At 40.4% G+C, this 24497-nt stretch overlaps 1 protein-coding gene across 3 annotated transcripts in view; it reads left to right on the forward strand.

Moving 5' to 3' along the window:
• The window catches only part of si:ch211-126j24.1 (phosphofurin acidic cluster sorting protein 2), a 90412-nt gene that overhangs the window by 24657 nt on the left and 41258 nt on the right, over positions 1-24497 (forward strand). For all 3 annotated transcript variants that reach the window (XM_070542154.1, XM_054750831.2, XM_054750832.2), the window contains exons 2-3: positions 11946-12033; positions 23164-23253. In XM_070542154.1, the coding sequence (XP_070398255.1) occupies positions 11946-12033; positions 23164-23253 (178 nt within the window). The remainder of the gene's footprint in view (positions 1-11945; positions 12034-23163; positions 23254-24497) is intronic.

Below are 24497 nucleotides of genomic sequence, written 5' to 3' on the forward strand. Positions count from 1 at the left end.
TGCAGCTTACCGTTCCCCACGGGGATGGATCAAATGTTTCACCATACCAGTGTGTGTGTGTGTGTGTGTGAGAGACAACTATGGGACTTTTATCTTTAAAAACCAAATACAACTTACATTTGTCAGACTTTCTCCAGCTTCAAAGAGCCCATATATATAAATCTGCCCCGATAAGATAATCGAACCCTCATTTAACCCAGTCACAGGAGTTTTATCTGAAATCAAATATTTGACCACAGCTGTATGAGTGTCCTGGCTGATAAGCAGCTTTGTTTATCCTGCACAGGTTTTTATGAGAGGCCTGTAGCCTGCTCACAGACGGACCAGTGATCATTACACATTAACCTCAACAGTAGCTGTTCCTTTCACAGAATTCGTTAGAGCGGTGATCGGTTCATGCTTTAAACTAAATCAAGTGACGTGGTGCTTTTTATTCTACCTTATCTCACCTCGTAAAGAATGAACCGGAAGACCGATGTCGGCTATGTGATTAAGGGATTGTTGTCAGATTCCCGTAATTTTAGAGAAACATTTGTTTGGCACAAACCTGAATTCTTGATGTTTTAAAAATGAAAGCACTTTGGTGAATCTAAAAGGCAACAATGGTGTTGTAGCCCTACTGCCTTTGCTCTACTTTAAAGACCATAAAGGTAAACAATTAGTGTGTGGGTGACTAACAGACTAATGGGCTTAGATCAGGGTTTCCCCCAGCACTTTATAAGCTTGGTCCCCCAGACTTTGCTTAGTCACCCGCCAGGCTAAGCGTCATGCTTCGCCCCGCCCTCCCCGACCCTACCGTGTCCGCTGACACGAACGGCGCATGGCAATGACACAAAAGTAGGGCCCTCCATCAGCTGATATTGGTGAGAAACAGCAGCGGATTGTGTGCACGTGCACTCACCATCCCCATCCCCCCCACCCCCACCCCCTGCTGTCACGGACGAGTAACGGAACTCTGAATTCATACACCAAGACCCCCGGTCCGGTCCGCCAGGCTTTACTCGTTTTCTGGGGGAAACCCTGGCTTAGATGAACCCTGCTGCCATGAGTTATGTCATACTTAACATCCTCTTTGCTGTGTTGATACATCCATTGAGCAATAACTGGTCATTTTGAGAGAATATTACATTTAGAAAAGGTCTGGCTCTTTAATGTCTCCTTTAAAAAGCAGCTGAAAACTCGCTTGTTCAGGCTGGCTTTTGTGTGACCTCCATCACCCTCTCCTTGTTCTGCTCTCCCCACCAATTCCATCTTCCTCAGGATCCACTGATTTCCCTCTTTCCTACTCACTCTTTCTTTCTTTACATTTTTAATCACAACTGTCTATTTTTTGCTCATTTTAAATCTATTTGCAATCATTTTCTAAATTCTTTTTTATATTTTACATTTTTTTGTTTTTGTGAAGCGCCTCGTGATTTTTATCTTGAGAGGCGCTGTAGAAGAGATCTTCTTCTTCTTCGTCTTCTTCTTCTTCTTCGTCTTCGTCTTCTTCTTCGTCTTCTTCTTCTTCTTCGTCTTCTTCTTCGTCTTCTTCTTCTTCGTCTTCTTCTTCTTCTTCGTCTTCGTCTTCTTCTTTTTCTCCCTTCTTCTTCGTCTTCGTCTTCTTCTTCGTCTTCTTCTTCTTCGTCTTCTTCTTCTTCTTCTTCTTCTTCTTCGTCTTCTTCTTCTTCGTCTTCTTCTTCTTCTTCTTCTTCTGCTTCGTCTTCCTCTTCTTCTTCGTCTTCTTCTTCTTCGTCTTCGTCTTCGTCTTCTTCTTTTTCTCCCTTCTTCTTCGTCTTCGTCTTCTTCTTCTTCGTCTTCTTCTTCGTCTTCTTCTTCTTCTTCTACGTCTTCTTCTTCTTCGTCTTCTTCTTCGTCTTCTTCTTCTTCTTCTTCTTCTTCTTCGTCTTCTTCTTCGTCTTCTTCTTCTTCTTCTTCTGCTTCGTCTTCTTCTTCTTCTTCGTCTTCTTCTTCGTCTTCCTCTTCTTCTTCGTCTTCTTCTTCTTCTTCTGCAGGGTCCTACACTTCCATTTGGGTCACTCGTTGTATTAAAGTGGGAGTAACCATTGGTGGAGACTTATTTCAACCAGACTTCCTGTTAAAAAAATGTCTGAAAAAAGGTGTCGCCTGGAGGATGAGACAGCGGCACTGAGGCAGTGATTGGCAGCAACCCCCTCAATGCCCTGGACAGTAGTAGCTCAGGAGGTACAGCGGTTTGTCCAGTAATCAAAAAGTTGCAGGTTCGATCCCGGCTCAGACCAGAGAATGCTGCTTTTGTGTCCTTGGGCAAGACACAACCCAACCTGCCTGCTGGTGGTGGTCGGAGGGATCGGTGGCGCCTGTGTTCTACAGGCCTCGTCTCTGTCAGTGCACCACAGGGCAGCTGTAGCTACATTGTAGCTCATCCCCACTAGCTTGTGAATGGGTGAATGACTGATTGTGTTGTGAAGCGCCTTGGGGGGGGGTTGTAAAACCCTAAGAAGGTGCTCTACCATTTACCATCAAAAGCACATAAGAAAAACCAGTCACACACTCACACCTAAAGACAGTTTGTCACTAATCTACCTAAAGCCTTGTTTATGGTTCTCCATCAGCTCCATGGAGAGACGCCCACGCACGAACGGAGATGTTTATCTTTCGGACCTCTCCGTCTCCTGGGGAATGCTGCAAAGCAATTCCACGCCAGAACATCAGAGAGCGTAGGGCTCTTCTGGGTATCCTGTCATATATCCGGTCCAAGATGGTGCATTTTGTATTATAGGGACTTAACATAGACAAATCTGTCCCTCATTCTCCTCCACCTTCATGCACTCGCCACCGCTAAACCCCTGTTTCCCGTCATTTCCATCCACAAATGAAACGCTTGCTGCTATCTTCTCACTCCTCCAGTCACGGGTGAATAAAACTTTCATGCTTTTGGAGTTTTTCCACGACGTGTTCTTCAAGCTGCTCCGTCTCTGCCGCTTAATATCGCCGACTCTCTTTATGTTTTTCAGGGTATCTGCGGGTCCTTAAAAAGTCTTAAAAATTCTTAAATTAGCTTTTCCAAATTTAAGGCCTTAAAAATCCTTAAAAATGACAAATAATCCTTAAATACAGTTTCCAAAGGTCTTAAATGACCAAAGACCCAATAAACAAGGTCCTTTTGTTTTCCTGAATTTCTAGTCTAGTCTTCAGCATTTTTTGTGTACGATGTTGGCGTAAGTGGAACCATACACATTCAGTTGGTTGTGAAAGGGGGCTATTTTTAGATGAGCACATTAGCTGGTTAAGCTAGTGGGAGCTTGCGCCATGGGGAAGGGCAAGTTTAATGGTAACTGGATGGCTAATCCTACTTTCGGGACGTGGTTAGCACCGGTTCCAGGCAATAGCTGGAAATTATAGCTTAAATTTAATTTTAAAAGTAGCTTAAATTTGGTCTAAGTGGCCTTAAAAAAGGTCTTAAAAAGTCTTAAATTTGACTCCCTTAAACCTGCAGATACCCTGTTTTTGAGGGCGCAATGGCGGCGCTGTTGACGAAAGCGGCATTCTGACCAATCACAAGCTTGCCTTTTCCGTCTTGTTGGATGGATGTTTAGAAAAGTGTGCTCGACTGCGCCCGTCCTTGCGAGCCTGCCGGAGAGCTCTTGCAACGACGCAGATGCAGAAGCATAAACTGGGCTTAACATGCAAGAAAACCTACAAAACAGTTGTTTTAAAAACCCTTAAACTTCCACTTCTATGTTTAGCTCAGCTTCTTTTAAATTTGTTTAGTAATGTTGGGAACTATTGGAATATTGATTCAATAGATTTAACGGAGTATCATCAAAAACGGTCATCTTTTCCTTTGCCCGACTAGCTCAGTCGGTAGAGCATTCGACTCTTAATCTCAGGGTCGTGGGTTCGAGTCCCACGCTGGGTGCTTACGCCATTGGCAGAGTGTGTTTTCATGTAGTGTCAAAATTTTGCGTTCCACAAATGTGGAATGACCTTCCTAACACTACCAGAACTGCGGCTTCCTTTTCTATTTTCAAGAAACTCCTGAAGACCCTGCTCTTCAGAGAGCATCTTCTTAAAGAGCAAGTCACCCCTTACAAGAAGCGTACTTCACTCCCACTTCATGTTTGAAAAATGCAACAAATGCTGTTGCCTAGCAGACAGAGAGGGTGGAGCCACTAACAAATACACACACTCACGACATTGTGACATCATAATGTACCAGTTTACATCATAGCATACCTCTTAGCCAATAGCGGTGGCAGATTTAAATTCAAATCCAGTGAAGAGTTTTTACCTGACAACGGCACAACACTGACAGTTTCAGGTAGAAATTTTAAATTTTAACTAAAATGCACTAAAGTGCAAAACTATTGACTACACGTATCTGCAGCACGATTAGACATGCATTTATATAGTTTATCAGAAAAAAATAGTTTATTTGGGGATGACTTGCTCTTTAACTAGCACCTTGTCTGCACCCGTCCCTCCTCTCTATTGTCAACTCCTTGTTCCCTCCTCTCCATGACTGATGTCAATTTGTTGTTGTTACTATTGTTGTTAGCCTCAAGGGCAAAATGCTGATTATCACTTGTAAGTCGCTTTGGACAAAAGCGTCTGCTAAATACATAAACATAAACATAAACATAATACTCGGGTGTAAACTCGCCCTGTATTAAATCCACTTATGAGAGTTTATACATGGTTGTTTTGACTCAACCTGAAAACCCAACAGCGGGATTTTACCCATGAGTGCTTATCAGCTGACAAACAGACAGAAATGGATCACTTATCTTTCCACCTCCAGTTCACAGAAATATTGAACTTGCGTCTGCTGTATAGACGCTACGCCCACACAGCTCTTTATTGACTGATAACGCTGTTTAGTTTTGGTCCAATTCGGTGTTGAGCTGGGCTGTGATCACACACGAATGTGGGAATTTATTCTGGAGGATTGAGACTGGAAAGACGTCTAAAAGTCTTTATTTATATTTTATTTATTTGTCTGTGGTGTACATGTGGCTAACTCAATGTAGGTAATGCCCTTGTTGACTTGTAATCGCAAAGACCTTCTGAAGAATTGCTTTGATCATCCCTACATTGGTGTATGCCGGCTATTTTATCACAAATACTGGTGTGTACGTTTTATGACACCTGATCCGTCATTGGAATCACTTTTTGGGTGGCAAATCAAACTGGCACAGAAAAGGCTGGGCACAAGTCCAGAACAGATGGCCACGAGTTTCAGTTACAACAGTGCTCAGTGGCAGACAGGAGTGGAAAAAAGGCTTGTGTCTGGTAATAAAAAGATCCCGGGTTTCCCGTACGACAAGCCCTCCATTTTCATCAGCCTCTTTCATTTACATGTGAATTAGTCTGTAGAGGGAGTATGGGAGCTTGGTGGAGATTCTTACTCTAAAGAAAGGCAACCGGACCTTTTCCTTTGTGTGTTTTGAAGATGTTTGCTTCTGATCCGGAGGGTGTTCAGGAACATTCCTCGGACGACAAGCGAAATCCTTTAAAAAGACAATGAAAGAAGTTCCTTTCATCTCGTCTCCAGACGGTCATAGCTGTCCAGTGAGTCATGCACTCGATTTAACTATTCAAAATTAGTAGTGATAGGTAACATGGATTTAGATGATCACATTTTATTAAGAACGGACATTTCAGGACAAAACATATTAACATTTTGGTAATTGTTGAGTTATTCTTCAGATAATGCATAAAAAATAAACACTTATTGATGTGACCGTCACATTAAGTCTTAAAATTTACAAATTAAGCCTTTGAACATTGAATGCATTTTCCTCAGGCTGACCCATTTACCTCTACATATAGTGTCTTCCATCCCACCTAGGTTATTTATCATTCAAAATATCTAAGTCCCCGGTTTTGACTCGACCTAAAAAAAAGTCCGTCAGATGGTTTGGAAATCTGCTATCCTTTTCTTAATTGTATATGTAAGTTTTTCCTGTGCTAGACTTGTCATTAATTTATTTAGCCAGGCATTCCGAGAGGGGCCGCAGGTATTCTTCCAGCAGAGGGCAATAGATCGCCTGGCTTGTAGTAAACAGAGGTCGATCATTTTCCCTTCATTAGAAGATAGAGAGCTATTATCTGGATATATGCATAATTTAGGACAACGAGGAATAGGAGCTGATGTAATTTGGGATATATAATTCAATACGTCTTCCCAAAAGTTCTGGATCTCTTCACAGCTCCATTCACAGTGCACTAAGGATCCTTGATGGTTACTACATTTATAACAGGTATCTGGAATATTGGGATCAAATTAATTTAATTTTACAGGAGTGATATACATTCTCATTATCCAGTTATATTGTATAAGCCTCAAGTGAGTAATCGTGAGTGTGCTTTAGTGCAAATTTTTGACCATTCTTCAATAGGTATTACTAAAGGTAAATCATTACTCCATTCTAGTCTTTTGCTATCCATGTTACCTTTATGGTTATCACTCAACAGATTATAAAATTGGGGGATCAGCTTCTTACCCTGGCATTTTTTCGATATATATTCCTCCATTGCTGATAATGATGGAAGGTATGTCCAATTCTTCAGTCGAGTAAGGATAAAGCTGAAAAGTTGCAAGTATTAAAAGAAATGTTTAGACGGGATATCGAATGTATTTCTTATCTCATGAAAACTCATTAGAGTATTATTTCTAAAGATATTTAGTACCATTTTTATACCTTTGTTGTGCCATATTTTAAAACCCTGATCGTGCGTAGCCGGAGTGAATAAGGTATTTCCCCAGATAGGAGTAAATGCTGATACTTCAGGGTGTATGTCTAAGAAGTTCTGAATCTCCTGCCAGATTAATAGACTACTTTTTACGAATGGATTAGATGTATTCTCCCTTAATCTCTTTATTGGGGCTGAAAATATAAAAGTATCTAGTGTTAATCCTCTAGCTGATAATTTTTCTATTTCCAACCAGGGGGGACTCTGACCATTAGAGAACCAGAACCTTGTCGCTCCATCTGGGCAGCCCAGAGATACCATTGAAAGTTTGGCAATCATAGGCCTCCCCTATCAAATGGTAGGTATAGCAGAGAGAGTCTGAGTCTCGTTCTCCTATTATTCCAGATAAATTTGGCAAGACGCTTCTTAATCCTAGAAAAGAATGAAGGTGGGGGGGACAACGGAATTGATTGAAAGGCACATAAAAAACTAGGTAGAATGGACATCTTTATACAGTTTATCCGACCTATTAGAGATGGACGCATTGTTGTCCATCTTGCAACATAATCTGATAATTCGTTGATCATGGGGTTGTAATTAGCCGCAATAAGGTTATCTATTTTTGGGCTAATTTTAATGCATAAATATTTAAATCCTTCCTTGGCATTAATAAAAGGGTGGGACACCCTGGGCGTTATTCTTTCTTGTTCATTAAGGAACATAATGTGTGATTTATCTTTATTGATTTTTAGTCCTGACAAGTTGCCAAACCTATCAAGAAGATCCAACAATGCTGTTATTGATTCTGATAGCTGAGTTAGAAATAAAACCATATCATCAGCATACATAGCTAATTTATGTTCAGTCCCCGATATTTCTATCCCATGTATTTTAGAATGAGCTCATATTCCCAATGCAAGAGGTTCCATTGCTATTATAAACAGTAGTGGGAAAATAGGGGAGCCTTGTCTCGTACCACGAGTCATCTTAAAGGATTGAGATATATAATTATTAGTAGTTATTGAAGCAGAGGAGTCTGTTAATATAACTGATATCCATCTTCTGAAACACTCACCAAATCCAAAGCGCTCAAGTATCACTAGTAGGTACGACCATTCTATTCGGTCGAATGCTTTTTCCGCATCCAGAGATAAAATGGCTGAATCTGGAGTTTCATCTTCTATATACATCAAATTGAGGAGCCGCCTGATATTACGAAATCCAAATCGATTAGGTATAAACCCATTCTGGTCTGCATGTATAATAGAGGGTAGTACTGCTTCCAGTCTCATGGCCAGTACTTTAGCTAAAATCTTTGCATCTGAGTTCAATAGTGCAATGGGTCTATATGAACCCCTCTCCTTTGGATCTTTATCTGCTTTTTTGAATAGCCTGATCATGGCAATACGCAGAGAGGCCTCCCTCTGCAGCCGGCTTTGAACGATTCCACAAATACCTCCAACAGAGGCATAATCAATTTTTCTTTAAAAAACTTGTATATATCTATAGGGATCCCATCTGGACCGGCCGCCTTACCTCCCTTTAGACCAGCAATGGCCAGTGAGATTTCTTCCCGATCTAGTTCTTTAAGTCAGATTTAGCTTCCTCTGAAACTTTAATTCCCTCCAGAAAATTATTTACCATGTCAGATTAGTTTAGCCTTCTGATGTGTAGAGGTGTTTATAAAACACCACAAAAGCGTTGTTAATTTCTATGGGGTCATTTGTGGTCACTCCTTAGTTATTTGTAATTGTGTTAATAGCCCTCTCAGATTCTAACTTCTTAATTTGCCAGGATAATAATTTACCAGGTTTTCCCCCCGTTCATAAAAATGTTGTTTCAGTCTAATTAGAGAGTCTTCAGCTTTCGATAGCGCTAGTTCCTTATACTCTGCCTTGAGGGCTAGAAGGTCTTGTTTTATTTGCATTGAATTATCTTCCATCATCTTCTCCACCATCTCCAACAGGGAGCCGGCTCCGAGAGCTGTTTCTTTAGCGACCGACACATCACTACATCATTCCCTTTCCTAATGTCCTGAAGAACGGTCCGGAGCGCGGGCGGAGTGTTTAGCTAACCTGCAGGAAATGTCAACGACAGTTATCCAGAAAGTAGCTAAGGGTTACCAGAGATGTTTCTGAGATGTTCGCTAGGTACTTTTAAGACTTAAAAAGTCAAGAAGGGGATCTGAGAAGCTGCTAGAAATAGCGTCAAAGTCGCCAAGTTGGGAGGAGCGCTTCATTTGCAACTCAGGGCAGCGCAAGTGGGAGGAGCAAATAATCGCCTTTTTTTGTTTTTTATAATCGTTCAAAACTCAGATCGTAATCGTGATTAAAATTCGATTAATTGAGCAGCCCTAGATGTAGCCTCCAATTATTGCTTCTCTTGCAGTTGTCTTTTAATATATATGTTGGCGTGAGTGGAGCATGATCTGACAAAACCACACTGTCATAGCGAGCATCCTCAATGTTACCAAGTAGGATTGCCAAAATAAGAAAATAATCAATTCTGGAGTGGGTTTTTAGTGTTGCCGCGTAGCAGGAATATTCCCTTTTATTTGGATTTAGTGCTCTCCAGGGATCACATAGATTTAGATCACTAATGTATTGGTGGATTTTTGCCCTGGTTTTGGTGTGAGAGGTATCCACTCCAGATGATCAATCAAGTTTTGGGTCTAAGGTACAGTTAAAATCTCCTGCCAGTATTGTCCCCCCTTGAAGTTTGGTAAGTGACAAGAATAAGTTATCAAAGAACTCCGGGTTTTCATCATTTGGACCATATACATTCACTAAGTTGATTTTATCATTAAAAAAATTACCTTGCACTATCAAGTACCTCCCATTTTTATCATAAGTGGTGTTATTAACTTGAAATGGTATAGATTTATGTATGAGAGTCATGACTCCTCTGAGTGAGACCAGATTCATACATTTGAATTCAACTCCTTTGTTGCAAATTCTGACCAAACCATTTCTGGCCTTGAATTATGGAAGAAACACCAGAGTAAGGCTTATTTTAGATATTGAATGTGAATATGTGGAATTTTGTATTAGATTTTTTTAATTTTTTTACAGCAGCTAAAATTTCATCCTTCGAAATTCAGCAACAAAATTTAAACAAAAGCTTTAAAAGCAAAAATTCTACATCAGAAATTCAACAACAAATGACGTGACCTCCTGCTGACCCGAGCCAAAGCAATTGTCACTCGATCGAGTCGTCACCTGAATTTCTGTAGTAGAATTTTTGCAGAGGAAATTTCTGTTGAAATATTTTAAGTAAAAAAAAATCAAATATCACAGAATAAAAATTAAATGTCATAAATTCAGTGTCTGAAAAAAGTCTTATTCTGGCAAAACTGTATTTCTTCCATATTAAATCCTCCAGATGGAGCATCAAGGTTAGTACCTTCATTAGAAACCTGCCATATCCATTTCTACTGCCCTCTTGTGGACAATGTATACGTGGAAATTTTTTTTGTTAATTTCTGTTATATTGTTATAGAATTACATAATTAAATTAAGCAGAACATTTTACCGCTGTTAGCCAATAAATGGTTACATTTTAAACTTTAGTTTGTTTGTTTTTTATATTTCAGGCTTAAGAGGGTTTTTGTGTTCTTGATAGTTTTCAAAAATAATTAGAATCTGACAAATTAGTCTTCAGCAGGTCAAAGCTGAGCAAGAATCAGAACTTGATGTCATCCCATGAAACCAGAATTAGTGCATTTCTAACTGGTATCCAAAATGGAGCCATTTTAGTAGAAATTCAGTAGAAGCTAATTATTAAAGAATTCCTTAGCAGGAATTATACAAACATCCTTCTGTCCCTGTCACAAAGCAGCGCCGTTGTTAACTGTGAGGAAATGTGTTTGCTGCTGCCTGTTAAAGATTCAAATTCATCTGAATTTAGAAAATCCAGATGGCCTCTAAAGTGATTGGAAGCCAAATAACCATGGATTTACTCAAACGTTGCATTTGCTTGGCTTTAGTGAAACTGTTGCTTCAGAGTTTCAAACCTCGACTTTACAAGAATGTGAAGCGGCTGGGATGAGGATCAGCACCTCCAAATCTGAGACCATGGTTCTCGACCGGAAAAGGGTGGCTTGCCACCTCCGGGTCGGGGGAGAGGTCCTACCTCAAGTGGAGGAGTTTAAGTATCTCGGGGTCTTGTTCACGAGTGAGGGTAGGAGGGATCGGGAGATCGACAGGCGGATTGGTTCGGCGTCTGCAGTGATGCGGACGCTGAGCCGATCTGTCGTGGGGAAGAGGGAGCTGAGCCAGAAAGCCAGGCTCTCGATTTACCGGTCGATCTACGTCCCAATCCTCACCTATGGTCATGAGCTTTGGGTAATGACCGAAAGAACGAGATCGCGGATACAAGCGGCCGAAATGAGTTTCCTCCGTAGGGTGGCCGGGCTCAGCCTTAGAGATAGGGTGAGGAGCTCGGACATTCGGGAGGGACTCGGAGTAGAACCGCTGCTCCTCCGGATCGAAAGGAGCCAGTTGAGGTGGTTTGGGCATCTGGTCAGGATGCCTCCTGGACGCCTCCCCGGGGAGGTGTTTCGGGCATGTCCTGCCGGCAGAAGGCCCCCGGGTCGACCCAGGACACGTTGGAGAGGTTACATCTCCAATCTGGTCCGGGAACGCCTTGGGGTCCTGCCGGAGGAGCTGGTGGACAAGGCCGAGGAGAGGACGGCCTGGAGCTCCCTAGTTGGGATGCTGCCCTCGCGACCCGGACCCGGATAAGCGGAGGAAGACGAAGACGAAGAGACGAAGACTTTACAAGAACAGAAATGAACGTTAAAATGACAGAAAAATACGTATTCATTTATTTTTATCATTTTAAATGTTCCCAACTTCTTATTTTATGAAACCTTTAAACAAAACACGTCCGGATTGGTCTCTTGGAGCTGATTTAATCTACCAGGAAAATTGACATTAGGCCTTGTGATAATTTTTTGAGTGGAGCAGGGGGTTGTTTAACTCGATTATACCATGCTGTGGCTTGGTAATGTGCTTTTTTTTTCCCACAATAAAATCTTCAGACAACAAGAATGAGGATTTTGCACATCAACCATACAAGTAATGATCAACATAGATCTAAGACGGCTGCTCTTTCTCTGACTCACTCTCATGATATTGATTCTTGGCTGTTCAGTATTATTACTATTACCCCGCCCCCAGACCAACGGAAGGAAGAAAAATAACTTTTAGGTCCTTTCTGACTTGTACTTGACCATATTTCACATGTTGTCCTAACCCCAAGCCCGTGTTTCCTCCTGTTTCTCACAGACTCTGCAGCCTCACGTTGAAAAAGCTGGTTGTCCTGAAAGAACTGGATAAAGAGCTGAACTCCTTGTCTATAGCTGTCAAAATACAGGTAGGTGACTTCTTCTCCATCAGAGCAGAACGATGGGCTAAGTTGCGACACATTCAATGGCATCATATTGCACCTTAAAGTTGGAGCTCCACTATCTTTCACGTCCATGCTGTTTGCTGGTAAACGTAACCACACGGCCTCACTGATATGGCCTGCAGCTAATCCTGCTGCATGATGAAAGCCTCCTTAGCTGCGCTGAGAGCTCTGGTGCCTTACATCCACTCAGATGCTTTAAAAGGAAGACCAGCTTACCACTCTGGGCAGGACAGAAGCGCCTGCAGGACGGGTCTTGCATTGAGTGCTTGTGCAAACATGCCACTATATATTTATTTAAGACTCACATGAAATATTGATAACCTATTTTATATTCAGTGCATGAGAGAAACTAGAAAGAAAAGTATGTGTGTGTTAATAACAGATTCTATCAACTCTATTGATGCAGCCACAAGGGAAGAAAATCCAAATTGTAGAAACTTTTATGCTTTTTATTTAAATGAAGCATTTGCTGTAGAAACTAGTTGTGCATGCTTTAAGTGTGACATTTATGTGGTTTTGGTTTGGGGTCAAAACAAAATTTATTTTATTTTCAATCTAAACTAGCGACGGGGGCAGAGGAGTTAAATGTCCACCCCGTAACTAGAGGGGTGCTGGTTCACGTCCTGCTTAGTCTGTCATGCAGTTTTTGTGTCCTTGGGCAAGACACTTGACCCTCTTTGCCTAATGGTGGTGGTCGGAGGGACTGGTGGCGCCTTTGTACAGCAGTCTTAACTCTCAGTGTGTCCCATAGCAGCTGTGGCTACAATGTAGCTCATCACCCCCAGCGTGTGAATGTGTGTTGTAAAGCACCTTGGGGGTCGTAAAACTCTGAAAGGCACCATATTAAAAACAGGCCATTTCTCTTACCAATGTCATAAATTTTCAAGCTATTTTGGGTCTGGGAGATAAAACAGCAGCAATATACATTTTTAAAATACCTTTTCCTCTAAAGACTTGAATATAAATAACAGATAAAGAGCCAATTATAATAAGTGTTGCTTAGCGCTGAATCAGTCAGTAGAAGAAGAAGAAGAAAATATCATTTCTATAGCGCCTCTCAAGATAAAAATCACGAGGCGCTTCAAGACGCAAGATGGTAGCCGTCGGACCGGCTACTAACAGCTAGTGTTTGTATAGCTGTACCCTCTTACTGCCGGTAACCAGTGGGGCATCACAAAAAATGATCGCCATGAAACGGAAAGAAAAGAAAAAGACAGAGTACACAGTGAATGACGTCGTTTGCACGAAGGGACAGAACAGTTCAGTCGGTGGACAGAGTTTAGCTAGTTAGCATCGTAGCTGTGCCGCTAACGATGTTGAGCGAGTGTTTCAACAGAGTCTGTGAAACCATTGATCTGTTATCATTCCTGAACCAGCGTCACCTGCCGGAGCAGCAGGATGTAAAACCGTATAATGCCAAATGAGAGCAATAGAAATGCATTTTCTCTCCGTGCAAAATAAACGTCTCTTATTGTTTAGATTTTTCTAAAGCTACTTAAAGTTTCACTGATATACAGGTCCTTCTCAAAAAATTAGCATATTGTGATAAAGTTCATTATTGTCTGTAATGTACTGATAAACATTAGACTTTCATACATATTAGATTCATTGCACACAACTGAAGTAGTTCAAGCCTTTTATTGTTTCTAATATTGATGATTTTGGCGTACAGCTCATGAAAACCCAAAATTCCTATCTCAAAAAATTAGCATATTTCATCCGACCAATAAAAGAAAAGTGTTTTTAATACAAAATAAGTCAACCTTCAAATAATTATGTTCAGGTATGCACTCGATACTTGGTCGGGAATCCTTTAGCAGAAATGACTGCTTCAGTGCGGCGTGGCATGGAGGCAACCAGCCTGTGGCACTGCTGAGGTGTTGTGGAGGCCCAGGATGCTTCGATAGCGGCCTTAAGCTCATCCAGAGTGTTGGGTCTTGCGTCTCTCAACTTTCTCTTCACAATATCCCACAGGTTCTCTACGGGGTTCAGGTCAGGAGAGTTGGCAGGCCAACTGAGCACAGTAATACCATGGTCAGTAAACCATTTACCAGTGGTGTTGGCACTGCGAGCAGGTGCCAGGTCGTGCTGAAAAATGAAATCTTCATCTCCATAAAGCTTTTCAGCAGATGGAAGCATGAAGTGCTCCAACATCTCCTGATAGCTAGCTGCATTGACCCTGCCCTTGATAAAACACAGTGGACCAACACCAGCAGCTGGCATGGCACCCCAGACCATCACTGACTGTGGGTACTTGACACTGGACTTCAGGCATGTTGGCATTTCCCTCTGCCCAGTCTTCCTCCAGACTCTGGCACCTTGATTTCTGAATGACGTGCAAAATTTGCTTTCATCTGAAAAAAGTACTTTGGACCACTGAGCAACAGTCCAGTGCTGCTTCTCTGTAGCCCAGGTCAGGCGCTTCTGCCGCTGTTTCTGGTTCAAAAGTGGCTTGACCTGGGGAATGCGGCACCTGTAGCCCATTTCCTGCACACGCCTGTACACGGTGGCTCTGGATGTTTCTACTCCAGACTCAGTCCACTGCTTCTGCAGGTCCCCCAAGGTCTGGAATCGGTCCTTCTCCACAATCTTCCTCAGGGTACGGTCACCTCTTCTCGTTGTGCAGCGTTTTCTGCCACACTTTTTCCTTCCCACAGACTTCCCACTGAGGTGCCTTGATACTGCACTCTGGGAACAGCCTATTCGTTCAGAAACTTCTTTCTGTGTCTTACCCTCTTGCTTGAGGGTGTCAATGATGGCCTTCTTGACAGCAGTCAGGTCGGCAGTCTTACCCATGATTGCGGTTTTGAGTAATGAACCAGGCTGGGAGTTTTTAAAAGCCTCAGGAATCTTTTGCAGGTGTTTAGAGTTAATTAGTTGATTCAGATGATTAGGTTAATAGCTCGTTTAGAGAACCTTTTCATGATATGCTAATTTTTTGAGATGGGAATTTTGAGTTTTCATGAGCTGTACGCCAAAATCATCAATATTAGAAACAATAAAAGGCTTGAACTACTTCAGTTGTGTGTAATGAATCTAATATATATGAAAGTAATGTTTATCAGTACATTACAGACAATAATGAACTTTATCACAATGTGCTAACTTTTTTAGAAGGACCTGTAAAACATTTTTATTTAGTTGAAGATTTTTGTTTAAAGTAAAACTTTTTGTCCAAAACAGTTACACAATGTTTGATGACAAGTTTTAATAATATTTTTTTAAAATAAAAATATCCTAAGCATCTCTCCAAATCTCACTTACCAGAGAGCATTAAAGATTCAATAATATTGATTTGTTTTATATCATGATATATATTGAAATCGACCGATACGAAAATAATATTGTGATAGAATTTCTTCCATATAGCCCAACTCTATGATGTTCAGGTGAACAAAACTCTGCTTGTTGATCTTCCCTCAGTCCTGAACCGATCCACAGATACTTTAACTCCTCCACTTGAGGCAACAACTGTCCCCACAGTTGAGTAATACTCCCATTAGGTCAGATAGCAGACTAATCTGTAGCCGCACAGTGTTGGAATGCTGCCCACAGCCTATAATCGAACTTCCCGGTCGTAAATGTCACAGCCGGCAGGATCTTGTTAAAGATGATTGCTTCCACTTTCTTACCTGTGAGACACACCTTAAATAAGTAAAAGGTAAGGTTTTTGTGCGTCCACCATTGTTCCCATGCAGATGGAAACTAGTGTCATGTGTCCTTGTTGCTGAACTGAACTCCCAACTGATGACTGATTACCTGGGTTAAAGCATGGACATGCACCACCATACATTGGTGATCTTCTCAGTCCCTTCACCCCCAGCAGGTCCCTGAGGTCCAGTGACCAAAGCCTACTGGTTGTGCAGCACCAGGCTAAAGACCAAAGATGACAGATCATTTGCTGCTGTGCCCCCCAGACTCTGGACCTCTCTCCCCCTGAGCCTGAGTTCAGTGGACTCAGTGGTCTCCTTTACAAAGCAGCTGAAACCTCACCTGTTCAGGCTTTGGTGTGACCTTCATCACCACCCTCTCCTTCTTCTGCCTTCCCCAGGATTCACATATTTCCCTCTTTTTAATTCACTCACTCTCTCTCTCTTTCTTTGAACTTTTTAATCACAGTTGTCTATTTTTGCTTATTTTAAACATGTTTTTGATCATTTTTTAAAAATCTTTTTTATATTTTCTAGGGATGCAACAATACCACTTTTTTCCAAACCATTACGATACCGATACTTCTACCACACCAAAAAATGCAATGAATTGGAATTCAGGTTTAATTTTCTTCTCTGCTTTCAACAGGATAAGACTGGGAGGTGGATAAAAAGTAAAATTTGTTAATATAAATGATCACAAAACTAAAATATTAGGTGAACAGAAATGACAACTTACAGTGAAGTCACTTTCAAGCAACTGCATTGGTATCGGTTACTGGTATCTGTTATCGGTACCAGTATCATATCGGTGCATTTTTATCTTGAGAGGCGCTATAGAAAAGATTTCTTTCTTTCTGTCTTAAACGATGAATGAAAAACTAATATTGGAATTTTAAGTATTAAAAACAATGACAATGACCTTAAATAAGTTGACTACCTTTTTTAGATGCCACTGATAAATTTTTTTAAGGCCGATACTGATTTTTAAATAATTTTGTTGCCAATTGCCAATATCTAAAGCTGATTATTGTGGCCTATACAGTGGGGCAAAAAAGTATTTAGTCAGCCACCGATTGTGCAAGTCCTCCCACTTAAAATGATGACAGAGGTCAGTAATTTTCATCATAGGTACACTTCAACTGTGAGAGACAGAATGTGAAAAAAAAATCCATGAATTCACATGGCAGGATTTTTAAAGAATTTATTTGTAAATCAGGGTGGGAAATAGGTATTTGGTCAATAACAAAAATTCAACTCAATACTTTGTAACAAAACCTTTTTTGGCAATAACAGAGGTCAAACGATTACTATAGGTCTTTACCAGGTTTGCACACACAGTAGCTGGTATTTTGGCCCATTCCTCCATGCAGATCTTCTCGAGAGCAGTGATGTTTTGGGGCTGTCGCCGAGCAACACGGACTTTCAACTCCCTCCACAGATTTTCTATGGGGTTGAGGTCTGGAGACTGGCTAGGCCACTCCAGGACTTTCAAACGCTTCTTACGGAGCCACTCCTTTGTTGCCCGGGCGGTGTGTTTGGGATCATTGTCGTGTTGGAAGACCCAGCCACGTTTCATCTTCAAAGCTCTCGCTGATGGAAGGAGGTTTTGGCTCAGAATCTCACGATACATTGCCCCATTCATTCTGTCCTTAACACGGATCAGTCTTCCTGTCCCCTTAGCAGAAAAACAGCCCCAAAGCATGATGTTCCCACCCCCATGCTTCACAGTAGGTATGGTGTTCTTGGGATGCAACTCAGTATTCTTCTTCCTCCAAACACGACGAGTTGAGTTCATACCAAAAAGTTCTACTTTGGTTTAATCTGACCACATGACATTCTCCCAACCCTCTGCTGTATCATCCATGTGCTCTCTGGCAAACTTCAGACGGGCCTGGACATGCACTGGCTTCAGCAGCGGAACACGTCTGGCACTGCAGGATTTGATTCCCTGTCGTTGTAGTGTGTTACTGATGGTGACCTTTGTTACTGTGGTCCCAGCTCTCTGCAGGTCATTCACCAGGTCCCCCCGTGTGGTTCTGGGATTCTTGCTCACCGTTCTCATGATCATTTTGACCCCACGGGATGAGATCTTGCATGGAGCCCCAGATCGAGGGAGATTATCAGTGGTCTTGTATGTCTTCCATTTTCTGATAATTGCTCCCACAGTTGATTTTTTCACACCAAGCTGCTTGCCTATTGTAGATTCACTCTTCCCAGTCTGGTGCAGGTCTACAATTCTTTTCCTGGTGTCCTTCGAAAGCTCTTTGGTCTTGGCCATAGTGGAGTTTGGAGTCTGACTGTTTGAGGCTGTGGACAGGTGACTTTTATACAGATAATGAGTTAGAACAGGTGTCATTAATACAGGTAACGAGTGGAGGACAGAAAAGCTTCTTAAAGAAGACGTTACAGGTCTGTGAGAGCCAGAGATTTTCCTTGTTTGAAGTGACCAAATACTTATTTTCCACCCTGTTTTTTTTTTTCACATTCTGTCTCTCACAGTTGAAGTGTACCTATGATGAAAATTACTGACCTTTGTCATCATTTTAAGTGGGAGAACTTGCACAATCGGTGGCTGACTAAATACTTTTTTGCCCCACTGTATGTATATGTATATATATATATCTATATATATATATACATATATATATATATATATATATATATATATATATATATATATACACACACACGTTTTAGCAGCACATCGACTGTTAAAGACAACTGAACACTCACTGTGTGCAATATAAATTAAGTCGGTCAATAAATCTCTTAGTATTTATTAAACTTTACATATAAAACAAACTCAAAACATAAAAAAAACGGTGTGAGATCCTTCGTGTCCTTTCTTCAGTCTCATAGGGGTGGCAATTGGCCACACAGGTGCCTGATTTATTTTTTTATCAGCTTTTAAAAATAATTGATGGCTGATATAGAAAAAATGAATATATCGGTCGGTTTCTACCAATTTGATTTGAAAACGTATGTAATTGGTTGTTTATTTGTCCCACTCTTAAAGCTACTTTTGCAAAGGCAGAGAATCCTATTAAAAGGGAAATAAACCGTCCTCCTTTTACAGTCATCCTGAAGGCAAATGCAGCTAATAAAGTGTGTCTGTATCCATGACAAGCTACGTTATCACCGGAGCGTGAAATCTCTCCGTTTCTGCAGAGCTGCCCCGAGGACCGCCCAGCTCCGGAACTGGAGCATTAAATGTAATTCCCATCAGGTTGGAGGAAAATGCCCAACAAGATAGAGAAACAAGTTGAGCAAAATGACTGAAATAGCAAATTCAGTTTTCTTTATTCCACAAATGACAAAGCAGAATAGAGATCATCTCAATTTAACCCACCTGTTGCACTTTTCTGCACATTTTTTGGGGAATATTACTGCACTACAATATTATTTACAGCTGTTAACAGCTGCTGTAAAAGCATTATGTTTCTGTGACTGTCAGTCTGATTCCTCCAAATCACTTAAAAATCTCCGTAATACAATTGCACTTAGTTCTTCCAACCATAAGTCACTTCCTGTCATTACTTGGGATTAGATTTACAGAAGTTAATGTGTTGTAAAAGGTAACCTTGAGAGGAAATGTGATGTTGACCTCATTTTCCCACAGCCTTGTGGTGTTTGGTAAAGAATTCTTCCCACTCCATTTCTGATTCTGGCCCAGAGAGACGGGAATGGGGGGGTAAAAGGGGGCTGGAGAACGTTGAGTTCAGTTCAGTAATATTGGTGCATGTGGAGCAGTTTTAGAGAGTTTCTTCCTTTCGTAGTTTTTTCTCTAGTCACTGGGCATGAGGGAGAACTGCATACAAGGTCCTTTTGTTGAGCTTTGATTAGTTACAATGTCGGATTCAGAGATTTATTCTCCTTTTTTCATTAAACAAATGCTGCAGCTGCCATCGAGGGCCCCCCTATTGTCTTCCACTCTGGAGAAAATTCAGCCACATTGATGGATGGACTGTTTTTATTACAACCTAATGTAAGACTCGAGGCTCACCGATGCAAGTGGAAAACAACTCATGTCAAACCGGTAATCGATCTTTTCAGATGTTAGATTTTGCCGGTTTTGATAAACAGCTTTAAGGCTTCTGTGGATCTCTCTGTCCGTCAATAGCACAGACTCGTAGACTACAGACCATAATTTTGTTACAGGCATTAAAATCAAAGCAGGTGCATTTCTGTAAAGGATCATAGTGTTGGGGGTATTTTGTCAGAAATTCATCAGATTAAAAACCAAAGTATCTCAGAGGTTTTAAAGATAACGCTCACAACATTTTGATTGGATAATGCGTCTTCTTGACCCCGCCTCCTGCTTCTGAATAATTTATGTTACAGCTCAAAAGTGGATCTTTCTTCTTGCTCAAAGCCTTGAAAAAGAGTGGAGAGCTGTTGCTTTCATCCTAACAAGTGGTAATCCCTTTGTGATTTAAGACTAGTTCCTGTTTCATGTTATTTACCTTATTGTAAATAATCTGATGGGAAATGGTTAATTCATGTATGGTGAACCTCAGCAACTTTGAAACTGATTTGGTTTTTGAATTTAGATCCTATTACAATGAAGCACTTTTGGGACATATGTTGGAAATATGCCCGTATAGGCCTCACTATCTACAAGAATCTGTTAATACTGACAGCATGGTGCTTTTATTGACTTCTATTAGAGTTTCTACCAAATATAGACCAGTTATCCAGCTACAAACGGTCTGTATAATCATGATATTAAACACTATACTTTTAGCGTGGCTGCTATATGTTTCCTTTTGGCACACAGATGGGTTTCTCTCATATTAGCTTCAGAACTTTTCTTTGTTCTTGAGGCAAGTCACAGCGTTGAACTTCTGCTCAACTCTGGCACCTTTAATGACGTTGGATCCAGTCTTACCTCCTAAATCAGAATATCTTCTAGGTTTTTCCCCTTAGGATGTATTACAAAATCCATTTGGCAGATAAAGCATATACCTGAACTAAGCTCCAAGGATTTTTTTTATTGTTTTATTGTATCTGTTTGTTTGCCCGGTGTCTTGCACATCGTCAACATGGAGTGGTTTGTGGTTACCCTTGTTTTAGATTACAACGTCGATACGGACGTTTGTTGGAAGAATTCTTCCCTAATTTGACAGTGAAACTGCACTGAGATGCTATTAAAACCAAGGCTGATGCTGAGCAAGGTCTTCTGAGGACTTGTTGTGTTTGAAGAGGTCGCCATGACCTGGGGCATTTCAATCCCGGAAAAGCCTCCTTCCAGAATTAGCTCAGGTGAGGAGTCTTCCTCTAGTAAAATTGGAAGCGTTAGGTAAGAAAGCTAAAAGGTGTATGTTTCATCAGAAAAACTTCCTGTTTTTATTATTACCGTTAACTCAAGTGATATTTCTTTTTTTTCACGCACAACAACTGTGGAGCCGGAGCGTACCAAGCAGGTGGTTTTACATCACAAAACTCAGATAGCTTTCCTTTCTTTAAAGTAGCGTTACATTTGATGGATACAAAACTAGACAAAACTAAATATTCTTAGTACAGGAATAGTTAGGAACATTTCGATGTGATTCTATCAAAAGTGTAGAAATAGCTAGTATGTTGCAGATGGAAACAACAACCAGGAAGATGAGTTGCTGACTAGTCTGGTTGGGGCAATTACTTAATCTTTCTTAGTAATTGTATTTTTGACTCAAATTTCTAGGTACTTCTGCCAGAATAGCAATAAAAAGTAAAGAACGATAGATTTAAGGTTCAATTCACCGAGAAACTGTAATAATTTGTTATATTTGAATTATGATCACTCATTGTTTCACATAAATGCTGTCGCCTGCATTAGCTGGAAAAAGGGATTAGACAGGAAGTTGATTGGGAGAGAAAATTAATATTCATGGTCCTGCCCACTTTATCTAAGGACCGCCCACAGAAAGGAAATAGCAGAGCGGGCCTCAGCTAGTAGAAGCTAACCTTTAGCAACTCCGCATCATGGCGGAACATATTTGTGAATACAACACATCATGGTTGCTTTTTTTTCACAAGAAGAAAGAACGAAGGCAGCGGAAGAGTCTTGTTGCTATTAGCCAATCAGATTGTTTGCATGTCATGAATATTAATGATAGACTTGTAGTCCTGTCCCCCGTCCTTCGACAAACATCATCCTCCTGAAATATTCAATTCAATTCAAAGCTTTATTTATAAAGCGCCACCAGGGAGCCCAAGGCGTTGTACACAGTACGTAAGAAATGTAAATCACAATAAATAAATAGATAATAAAAGCTATTAAAACAGCGCAGCAGAAACAAATGGACAAATCAAGGGATAAATAGCAGCACCAGAGCTTTTGTTCCCCCACAGAAAATGACTCCTACAACAGAACATACTAGAGGCCACAGCTAATGTACTGAAAAAAAGAAATGAGACCTTGTTTGTTGAATAGGAAGTCATCTGTGCTCAGATGGCTTATGTGGTTTATCGTTTGGTGGGTTTGCATTCTGCACCTCAGCACCAACTTAAGCTAGTGGCTGTTTCAAGCTGTCACAGGTTCATTTCTGTTCCATTTAACTGTCTTGTCTCTGTGTTTTAATTGTACTTTTGTGAGAACACCAAAAAACTCTGCTTCCAGCAGCAACGGCAATGACTTCTGTTAGAGTTGACTTTTGAAAAGTTTGTCTTATCTTTGTTTTACATGCACGTGAACAGCTTAAAGCTATTCCGAATGTTAAAACTACACTGAAAATCAAGACAAAGAGAAAACTATTATCAATGAGATTTGATGAAAAATGAATTTATAATCATTTATTAGAGACGCACAATATATCTGCATCAGCATTGGCCGATGTTAGTCGTTTTTTAACATATCAGTATTTATCCGATAAATAAAACTGGACCGACATTAACAACCGATATTTTTTCCATTGTTTTCATTTGTGTATCTGTTTTTTTTTTTTGGGGGGGGGGGGGATTTGTTTAGTCATGTGACAGTGATTGTAATCATCTCAGAAGTACAAATGTGTGTTGTGTGTGTACATAATAACATAAATTCAGCTTTTAATCATTTTCATTCTATACAAACTCGATAGATTTTAGAAGCATTAATGTCAGTGTATTGGTATCGGCAAATATCTGTTATCGGCCATAACAGTGATAATAATATCGGTATCGGCCCAAAAATTTCCCATCGCAGCATCACTATCTTTTATATTTGTATATGCAGGTGGTTATTACGTTAAGTGCGTGGGTATGAAATTGTGAACGTTTCACACTCTATTAGAACAGAGCGACATTATAGGTATGGAAATAATTGTTTACTATAATGACTATTGAACCGCTGGCTGCTTTTACCAATGTGTGATTGTCTCTCATTGATGCGACTTAAACACTGAAAACTTTTGCTAACCTTACCTAGACACCAGCTTTGCATTTGTTCCTTGTCCTCTTAACTTTTCTGCCCTTCTTCTCGCAGGGTTCAAAGCGTCTTCTCAGATCAAACGAATACGTCCTCCCTCCCAGCGGGCTGATGGAGACAGACCTGGAGCTCACATTCTCACTACAGGCAAGTACTTTGTGTTCTAGCAGTGTTTTTGTGATGGAAAAAAAACACATTCAGTTGGCCCACCTTGGTAAATTAGTCAAAGGAAAACAAATAAATACACCTGAAAAAAGTTCTTACCTTTAGTTTCCCTCCTCGCGTTATTAGGGTAGCACCTTAAAATGTTTTGGTGTCATTTCCTGTCAGGTTTACAAATTTTACTGCACAGTATACAGATTTGTTGAAATTAATAATACTGAGAGACAAGTTTCAAAGTTTCAAACAGCATTTTGGTATTTTCCATTAATTATTGTTATTAAAACATAGTTTTATGGATTCAAATTCGACTTTTTCTTCATGCTTTGTTTCAAGTAGGTGGAGTTAACATTTCCTTTACAAACGTTGAAAATGTTTGCACCAGAACCAGGGTTAGGCCAATACTTACAGTTTATTTATATTATTTGTCCTTAGTAAAGCTGATTTAAAGTCAGGCACATTCTCGGGCAGCCCGGTGCTGTTGCAGAATTTTTTTAAATGTATTTTTACATTAACTAATAACATCTGCATAATAAATACTCTAAATTTACTTTATTTAGGTGTCTGACTTTAACACTGAGCCATGCACAAAGTTAAGATTTAGCAGTTAGTTAAATTCAGAGTTCAAAAACTGATTCAGCCTCAGAAATGTTGTGCGTCAACTGATGTTATCATTTTAGCATGAAAATGAGGTGGAAAATGTCTGAAAATCGGCCCTTAAAAACCAGCGTAGGTACCGGATCTGCTCGGACTGCGGGACGGCCAGATCGGCTCAGGGTCCTTCGCCTGCAGATGACGTCACACTACGACAGATCCACTCAGCATCTCTTTTGTTGACATTGTTTCACACATAGATTTTGGGAAAGAGTTTAGCAGTTTTTAAAATACCGCCTAAATTTTTTCTTTATAACTGTAATTTTGTATTAAAACACCATATTGTCTTCATTTTGTAAAGAATGTGAAACGACATGAAACCAAATCAGACTGTGCCATAAAGCACAACAGTTCTTCTATGTGAAAAGTTTTAAATGTATTTGCGGCCCTTTTTGTTTGTGCAGTTGTGGAATTCTTCTGTATATTTTGTTAGTTCTTATGTAATTGAATCTATTAATTTGTTCAAAATGTTGCTTTATCTTGGTTCAGTAAAGTTCTTTTAGCCCCATTTCATCAAATTCAAGAGCTACTGAGGGTCTCCGTTTAGAAATTGATGTTTTTGCTTTTACTTTACGTTT

This window comes from Nothobranchius furzeri, chromosome 12 (assembly GCF_043380555.1).
Source record: "Nothobranchius furzeri strain GRZ-AD chromosome 12, NfurGRZ-RIMD1, whole genome shotgun sequence".
Lineage (NCBI taxonomy): Eukaryota > Metazoa > Chordata > Actinopteri > Cyprinodontiformes > Nothobranchiidae > Nothobranchius > Nothobranchius furzeri.